Below are 10156 nucleotides of genomic sequence, written 5' to 3' on the forward strand. Positions count from 1 at the left end.
AAAATCGTTAAAAACACAGAACAGAAAAACCTATAATTGGAAACGATGATTATATAAAATCTCACGTTTAATAGCTATTCGATAACCTGGTTGATGGATTTTCATTAAGGACTTTGCTATATAATTTTGTCACGATGCATCATTATTTTAACATCAAAATCTTAAAATGCCTAATAAATACATTAATATATACCAAAACGTCCAGTGGCCAGTGCTTTTTGTGGCGATGCCTTCAAGACAACACTGTGTTGCGGCGATTGTGGAGCCCACACCGACCTGGCAAAATTTAATATTTAGGTCGGTTGTCAACATACTATAGCCTACATACCAAACATGCCCTTCAGATAATTATTCTTGTCGTTATTATGTTTAATTGATGTTATTCCCATGTAATCCTTGTTTGAGCACAGTAAATTAAATCAAAATTAGATTAATTTGGCAGGGTTCGAAAACAAACTTCTGTAACTGATATATATATAGTTATATAATATAATTACGATCTACTATTTTTGTATTAAAATTTTCTTAAAAGTATATATATATTTTTTGTGTTCTTATATTCTTATAAATTCTATCGCACTATTTTAATGATTTATTGATTAACAATATCTTACCTTAATGGGTACATTGGCACACCCTGGTTACACAGTGTTAGTCTCGTTCAAATGTTTTTATATTACAATCACTTTCGAAAACTTGTTCAGAGAAAAAAAATTGTGATGGGCATTCAATTTGGCCAGTATATATAACAGGTCTAGGCCTATATATATTAGTACATTTATATATTTCTATTATATTATACCATAACTTGGATGTTATTTATTCAAGTATAAAGTGAATTACGTTCAATTACGAAAAAAAAACAAAAAAAAAAACAAAAAAACAAACAAACAAAAACAGGTAAGTCTATATCAATAATTGCTAATTCATATTTCGATAATTTATATTACAATTATCAATAAACCCAAATTTAAATGATTGTCATATGCCTACCGTTGTTAAAAATAGTATTTGGAGTCATGACATTTCGTTCAATTACCTTAATTTCTCGGACGTAGTTTGTCACGTGATTGAAAAAAATTCAGTTCAACATAAATCTATTATATAGCAAAGATTAAATTACTTATTAAAGGTGGTGTACTTCATGACTTTAGAATATTTGTTCATATATGAAGGTTACAGTATTTTAAAAATTACGATTTTATTATTAATGATGTTTCAGGGCCCATACGTGACGTTTGTCATGCGCAGTAGTATAGGCCTGTCATACACGGTGACCAGCAAATCAGATAGGTTAAAAGGGTGAGTAAAATTAATATTATTTAATGTAAATCTAAAGATATTTTTGCATCTTTGGTATATAGACCTACTTGTGATGTCTACGAATCCCATCTATGGTATAATAAAGCTGTATGATGATGTACTGTACTGTATTATTTGAACTAGCTTTGACCATATCAGTATAAGTTTCATTCGGTACATAATACAGCAGTATTGTCTTTGAATTTTAAATTATTTTTTGAAAGAATATTTGATATCTTTAAACACAATTTATTACTTGTTTAGTAATGACATATCAAAAATTGGTGTATTTTGTACTCGCTTAATGTATTCAAGAATGTTATTTCTAGGCTGCTTACAGTTTGGTTGCACTGTGAAAAACACACCAGATCCCCCAACCAACCGCAAAGTGCTTAGGACCACTTTCTTATAGAAGGGCCTAGCTCTTGTCTTACAAAATCAACCCATAAAAAGACGCCCAATCAGGCCCACACTAGACTATAATATAGTGTGTAGATGATAAATTAGTTTTTATAAGTTGACATGTATGTCTATTTTACTTGGATTAAATTGTACGTGCCTAAATGTAAAAGTATTAATTTGTTTTCATTGTATATAATCAGCCTAAAAACAGCATCACTAATCTGGCATTTGAGTACATACATAAATCTAAATTATTTTATATTTCATACATCACCAATTTGTATTATATTATATATTTATATTTTTAACTGTTGTATAATGCACCTTCTCTGATAACTAAATAAATTGTATTCTTTTAAAATTAATTGTCCCTTTATTATATTGTATTTTGATAATTCAATTTGAATTTGCTTGTGATATAATTGATGTTGGTTAGTTTAGGCATACATTTATGTCGTTAGATGCCTTGTATTTTCTTCAATTTGTGAAATAAATTTAGATATTTTCATCATTTCTATGTTGCCATCTGAGTGTTTTATACCAATAATTGAAATTATATATATATATATATATATATATATATATATATATGCCTATATATAAAGCTGTGTGATGATGTATTATATATTACTTGAACTAGCTTTAACCATATCAGTAAGTTTCATTCGGTACAGCATTTAACAACAATGTTAGCTTTAAATTTATTTGTATTAAAACATATTTGCTATCTTTAAACACAATTTATTACCTGTTTAGTAAAGACATATTGACAAAGGTGTATTTTGTATTCGCTTAATGAATTAAATAATGTTATATCTAGGCTGGTTACAGCCTGATTGCGCTGTGAAACACGTATAGGCCTATCAGATCCTCTAACCGCGCATGTTTATGACAAGTATTAAATTACTTTCATTATTTATATTATTTTTATAGGCCTATGTCTTGTGTAGGTATAATGTAATTAATGTATATTATAACATTAGGCCTGTAGTATATGTATACTGTAATATAAACACATAACAATAATAATATAAATATTGACAAATATACATCTCACTAGCATCATCGATTTAATGATGATAAAGATACTGAGGGTAATGAGAATGTTCAGGCAAAATAGTGTAAACAATTATTTCATTCCATGTATTTATCCTTAGTGTAAAATGACAACCGTAACAACGTTATTATCGTTCTAATAATACGCTTTACACCCTGATCCCACTCACCTTCGCCCTCGCCCTTGAAAGGTTTTAAAAAATTGAAATTTAAAATCTGAAATCCAAAGTGTTCATATTTGAAATTGGATTTAAATATGTCTATTTTCAAAATGGAAACATGAACCATTTAAATATTAAAAACCTCAATGAATAATACCTTTCACCTGCGTACACCCTCATAGTAACTGCTAATCGATGATTTAAGGATTTGTAAAGTTAAAATTATAATTTCCATGTTATTCTCAGTTTCAGATATATTGGATAATTTGTGTTTCATTGAAAGTTGTTAACTTATTCGATCGTCTTAAATAAGCAAATTAATACAGAATATTAATTAACTTCAGGCTTTTTTCAGGTTTTACTAAGGCAATCGAACTAGAATTACAGTTCGCCCTCCAATTCAAAACTACCTTTGAGACCTGAACATTTTCGCCTCCACATAGATGGTTAGCTTAGTGTTAATGAATTGAATATTGTAATTTGGTTCTTTGAAAAATTGGTCTCGAATTAGTACACTCTGAGAATTAGAGTGGTCTCGAATTGGAATGTGCACTACATAAACAGCCACAGAGAACAATAAAGATATTACAACTAAATCACTGGTGAACACGAAAAAGTCCCCCAAAACAAAATTAATGACACATGACGGTGATATAGAATAATTAACAATGAGATAGAACACACAATGTGTTGATGTACCAGACGAGGAAGTAAACTGGTTATCAATTCCTATCTTCAAAAATTTCAAAATTTAACCTTCAAAACATTAACAACAAAAAAACCAAAAAAAAAAACCCCAAAAAAACAAAGGCATTATTATGCTTATAGTTCACTAGAAATTAAAATATGACATTATAAAGTATCTAGAACTTACCGGGTTAATTTGAATAACGAATTGACGAACTAATAAAATTGAACAATACGGGTAACACTTCTTATTTAAATTGCATATTTGTATAACGATTTTGTATAAAAATATATAATTTTCTCCCAATTATTAACGTGCAAATAAATGATAACGTAAATGTATTTAAATGCATTGGGTTAAAACTCTTCAAATTGCTGGTAAGCAATGTAATGATTTTTGTATTAAAACGTCTGCAGATCCGCGAAAATAAAGATGTATGATCAAACTGTCTGCTTTTTAATAGATAACTTATTGATTTTTTTTGTCCGAGCAATTCATCAAAGAATTTATTTTTAAATGTATTTAATTTTAAAAAATGTTATCGTATTTTATGAGACAGTAAATTTTTAAGATGAGGCAGGGGTGGCGTCAGCGGGAGAACGGGGGCCAGGGCCCCTTCGGGGAGAGCTCCTCCCATCCCTCTCCCCGTCGGGAAGAAAACCACTATTCATCGGGGGAGAAAAATATATGTATTTTCTACATATTAGTAGACTCCAAAATCGATTAAATAAGCCTTCGAAACCCCTACATTTCCGTATTTGTTCGCCCCCTGGAACGCATTCGAGGGGTTTTGTTTTCGTCGGGGACATCATGCATTATTGACTATGTATTTGTAGCAAACTGCATCATTCTTATAGTATGCCTTTTAAATAGGCTATCTTTTTTATCAAAGTAAGTAAAATTCCCTGAATTTAGGCTATTTCATGAATAACAATAAGAAGAGTGGCAGGATATTCAACATGGTACAATTATTTTTTTGAAGCCAATGTCATTGCTGTTTAACATTTACTTCCTCATAGTGTTACAAACTGTCACAATGTTTTATATCAATTTTTTTTATAGGAAATGACAGAGGCTTCAGTCACTGTCATCAGCAATGCACGTGTTGACTATCGTTGTCACCTGAAACAACAAGATGCCAATGGCACTCAACACCCAAAGCCACGAACTGCTGCTACAAAAAAGGTAATTTACTTTTAATGAAAATGTTAAGTTGTTAAGAGCACACTTTTAACAAGAACGCCTTATTGCTCTCTTTGCTCGAGATGTACCCAGACTCAAGAGAGGTGGTAAAAAACAAAAACGCTTTTTGATTACTATAACAGCTGCAGCTAAACATAAATTATCAACATTAGAAAAAAAACAAACTCGTTCTTAATTATGACATAATATTGGTTAATTTTTTTAGGGATATGAAGCGTAGGCCCTAATTACCCTTTTCCAATGTATTGACATACAAATTGTTACAAACTCATACACATTTTTCATTTCTCTTTTTAGTGTTATTTCGTATTAGCTACCAAGTTCGTCCACATAGAAAAAATGATCTCAATTCTTGGATTAAAATTCTTATAAAATACACTACACAAAGGGGCATACCCCCTCCCCTACTCCCTTCCACGTTTCGCCACTACATTTTAAATCCAATGCATACCAGTGCCATGTAATAAAATAAGAAAAAAGTAGAATACAAATACTAGATGCTATTAATACTAGCAGGTGTGGCTTCATTAAGCCACAGCTGCTAGCGTTCCCCATTATCTATCTGATAATTTGGTGCTCCCTGTATTAAAACTCTCAGCCCCTGGCTCCAATTTAAGATATGTTTCTTAATCTTTCTTAAGTTTATCTAAAACTATTTTTGGTATTTTACCGCAAATTGGATAATCGTTAAATAATTTCTTAATAAAAGCCTATGCATACTCACTCACTATATATATACTGTCTCTTATACACATCTAGATGTGTATAAGAGACAGCCCCTACATGCTGATCGTCACAAAAACCATAGCAACCAGACCATATTTAACAAATTACCCACGCGTGTGTTAGTTGCCATGATAATTGCACGTCATGCGGTGATTAGAAAGGCTTAATGATATTTTGCACTAACATTATTATATTTGTTATTTCAACATTTCATGAGACTCCCTTAGCAGAAAAAATAAATAAATTTTCTCTATCTACTCAAATGCTCATTTTGTGCACCTTAGTCCAACATTGTCAAAATGACAGTTTAATGTTAAATAAGAACATGAAATTTTATAAAAATTGTAAATTTTCAATTTCTATAACTTTCCATTTTATTGGTCAATTTTCACGAATCAAATTGTAGTTTATAGAACCAATTAACAAGCTCATGGTCAAAAGAAATCAGATGTAACAGACATTGCGAAGTACCCAAAATTAATACAATAGTAACTAACACCATAAAACGTATGTTGAATTGCCTTGGTGCAGGTGATGTGGATGCACCTCTTCACAGATGCAAGTTAGTTCCACTAATTGGCTTATATAAATAAAAATGACAATTGAATTTGCATTCAAGTTTTGAGTGCAGTAAAAACACCAAAGTATGATATTTACATTCAGAAATTGTGTCCCTGACCCTGCAACCAAATCCAATCGTATAAATTTAATATAAATTATTAATTATTGAATTATTAATTAATTATTATTATTATTATTTATTATTATTATTATTAATTATTATTATTATTATATTATTATTATTATTAATTATTATTATTGTTATTATTATTATTGACAGGCTAGTAGGCATGCTCAAATTGTACTTTCGGCGCTCGATTTTCATTTTTCCCCTTGGACTCTAAAAAAGTTAAGTACTATTCCCATTTTCAAATCTCATATAAATTTCATTTAATTCCGTTGCCAAACTCTCCTCGTCATACCCCTGGTAACAGTAGACTACAGCCACTTTTCTTGTTTGTGCCAATAATATGGACTTAATACTCAACATAGGCCACCCTTCTATCATATTCTTATTGATAACTTCAATTCTCTGTCTTAATTTAATTTTCCCCTTCTTGATACAGGACAAGTTCTTTTTTTGCTTCTTTAACATATTTTTGTTCATTATTTTTAAAAGTTAACATCTTTTTCTTAATGGCGATCTCACTTGTGATCACGGCTTATCATATGATTTTACTTTCCTTGTAATACAGTAATGTAGTCAAGTCTTGGCAAATGCAACATATGACGATACTAATAATTCAATATTATTATCTTTTATTATCACCAGTGGAGGTAGGGGGCCTACCTTACTTTCTTGTAAATCACTGTTCCTGTGAGTTCATCCAATCGGTTGCCTCTAAGCAGCGTTTTAATTCTTCTAAATTTTGATATGACAACATTTTGATACGTTAATATTCCGTTTATTTCACCCTTTTAATTGTTTGCCTATACAGAGGAGCAAGTAACGTCATGTTCTGAGTTGTTACCTGTTTCCGATAAGTTAATAAATATTAATTGCATACGCTGAATTGATCAAAGAGATTTGAACAGTTAATATAATATCATGCAGACTCCAAAAAGACTAAGAGAAGCCATGATTCAATATTTCGTTAATATTCGAACATCATCAGGAATGATCAGGATCAGGGGCCGGAACAGATAATCACAAAAGCATACACCTGTCTCTTATACACATCTAGATGTGTATAAGAGACAGGTATAATGATGTGTTGAGAATAGAGCATAACCATTAAATTAATTAATAATATAGTACATCATTCGTTTATACAACATTTATAAACACCTAAATATATATGAAATGAGATGCAATACATTAACGTCTCCGCAACGTACACCCATTGAAGGCTATATTGTTTGAACAACAACCCTGGACAAGCGGTAACCCACCCCGCGGCGCCACAAAAGAACCGAGTTATTCGGGCGCGCCGGTACCACAAAAGACACTGTCACGTTTAAGTTCTCTATGGTTTAAGCAAAGATAAGACCATTGTTGTACGCGCCGAGGGGAGAATTCTACTTCACTGTAGGCGATCACCTCTGCGTTACTTTACTTAGTACCTCTACTTCCCCATACTCGTGGAAATTCCTTTGCTACCATCAACTTTTACACGTGGAGATAAACTTAATTTCCCACGAGCGTGAGAAAAAGAGACCGGTCCATCGTTTCCGAATTAGAGTTTGATAAAACTTAATATACACACAACTAACATGCATTTAAAAGTAGTACAGCATATATCAGGGGTGGCGCCGGTGTGGGGGATAGCGCCCCCCCCCCCCCCCGTCGGGGAGAAAAAGCACAATTCGTCGGGGAGAAAAACAAATTACATGTATTTTTTAAATATTAGTAGACTCTAAAATCGATTAAATAAGCCTTTGAAACCCCTTAATTGTCAACATTTTTCGGGGGCTTCGCCCCAAGGACCACTTTCGAAACCTTTTAATCGAAGCTCGACCACGCCCACTTTGCTTTCGTCGGGGAAATCTGTCCCCTCGTCGGGGCATCGGCTCCCCGTCGGACAAATCCTGGCGCCACCTCTCGACCACACTAAATTTACCAAACTAAAAGCAGACCCTGCAATTATGAGAGAAGGAAGCCTTCAACCCTTTCTAAAGAAATTTAAAAACACACAGAAGATAGAAGCTGAACTATACAAGAACATTTAACCAAGTAGTTCACAACCTGCAAGAATTTATGGACTTCCTAAGTTACATAAATGTAGGCCTCCTAATGCTATTCCAAAATTTTGCCCTATTGTCTCATCTATGAATACCTATACCTTGCCAAATATCTTTGAGAATTATTAAGTCCTAATTTACCGTCTGATTATATTGCTAATGACAGTATCGATACCTTCAATAAATTTATGGTATCGTACGATGTTGAAATCTTGTTTACCAACATCCCTTTAAACGAAGCAATTTCATTAGCTACGGTATTGATTATATCCTGACAAATACTAATTGTAAATTATCTACGGAAGATCTTAAGAAGCATTTTATGTTTTGTATCTCTAAAACTCATTTTCTTTTTGATAATGAATTTTATGACCAAATAGATAGTGTCTCAATGGGTTCTCCATTGGGACCCGTCCTAGCAAACCTCTCCATGAACAATCCTGGATAAAATCGTTTACTCATGCACCCGTCCTTTTTTACCGACGTAATGTTGATGATGTTTTTCGCTTATTTAATTCTGAACACGATGCCGACATTTTTTTTCGATTTTTTAAATTCACAACACCCATCAATTAGATTCACCATGGAAAAGGAGTACAACAAAAATTACCATTTCTTGACATTCTTTTAGATAACTCTGTTCATAACTCATTATTAACCTCAGTCTATCATAAGAAAACGTATACAGGTTTGTTAACAAATTTCCATAGCTTTACGTCACCTACATATAAACTCGGACTCCTACGCACTCTAATAGACCGTACATTCAGCATTAACAACACATAGTTGTGTTTTCATAACGTTTTAAGAAAACTTGTACTCACTTTAAAAAAAAATAAATTATCCGATTACATTAATTAATAAAACAATACATAACTATCTGAACAGAAAACTATCGCCCACCACTTTGGATCTAAAACGCAAACACAACCTTCTTATTTCAAGTTACCCTATAGGCCTACACAATTTTCAAACTTTTGTCAACGAAAAATTAACGTTATGGTAAAAAATTATTGCTCTAACATTAATGTTAGACTTGCTTTCAAATCATATAAATTATCAATTTTTTTAATGTAAAAGACTATGTCCCAACTAATCTCCGAGCCCGTGTTGTCTACAAATTTACTTGCACAAGGTGTAACTCCGTGTATATTGGCGAGACTAATAGACATTTAGAAACACGGATTAAGGAGCATTTATTTTGTTAAATGTCAAAACACATCTAATTCAGACTGTTTTACTATTCTTGACTCCGCCCACAATACTTATCAACTTAAAATAAAAGAAGCCCTTTACATTGCTTGGGGAAATCCGTCACTGAACAAATAAACAACTCATTACAATATCACTCTCTCTTTCTAATTCATTCTAATTCCTATATACATGACTTACCATAGTATTCTTGACCTCTATATACATGACTTACCTTAATATTTGCTTGTTTCGTCTTACATCTGACCGGTAGTATTTAAACCGTTAGTAGCATAAGCGTTATTACCTGATAATGACGTGGGACACCTGTATTCTTCTTCAACGCTTGATATTAAATGTACATATTCATTTTATGTCAAGCGTTGACAAAGACACAGGAGTAGCCGAAATATTCGTCCAATAAATTATAGTGTTTTTAAAGTCAACATCTTACGTTTTTGAGTTTCATTACTGTTACACTATATAATATATATATCATTGTAAATCCACGTGTGTTCTTCAAATTATATATTAGTCGTTGAAACAAAAAATTATGACAACAAGGCATGTAGACTGTAGAACACTGTATTTATTTTCGAAAGAAATTTTCGGAATTACTCATTCAGTAAAGCTGATGAAGGCCAGAGGACTGGCCGAAAATTTCTTTCGAAAATAAATACAGTGT

At 32.0% G+C, this 10156-nt stretch overlaps 1 protein-coding gene across 2 annotated transcripts in view; it reads left to right on the plus strand.

Annotated features, from left to right (window-relative positions):
* The window catches only part of LOC117107818, a 20414-nt gene that overhangs the window by 3104 nt on the left and 7154 nt on the right, over nucleotides 1-10156 (plus strand). For both annotated transcript variants that reach the window (XM_033249599.1, XM_033249600.1), the window contains exons 2-3: nucleotides 1223-1302; nucleotides 4672-4794. In XM_033249599.1, the coding sequence (XP_033105490.1) occupies nucleotides 4745-4794 (50 nt within the window). In that variant the 5' untranslated portion in view covers nucleotides 1223-1302; nucleotides 4672-4744. The remainder of the gene's footprint in view (nucleotides 1-1222; nucleotides 1303-4671; nucleotides 4795-10156) is intronic.

Source organism: Anneissia japonica, unplaced genomic scaffold (assembly GCF_011630105.1).
Source record: "Anneissia japonica isolate Jap-2015-1 unplaced genomic scaffold, ASM1163010v1 scaffold287753_len344599_cov186, whole genome shotgun sequence".
In the NCBI taxonomy this organism is placed as follows: Eukaryota; Metazoa; Echinodermata; class Crinoidea; order Comatulida; family Comatulidae; genus Anneissia; species Anneissia japonica.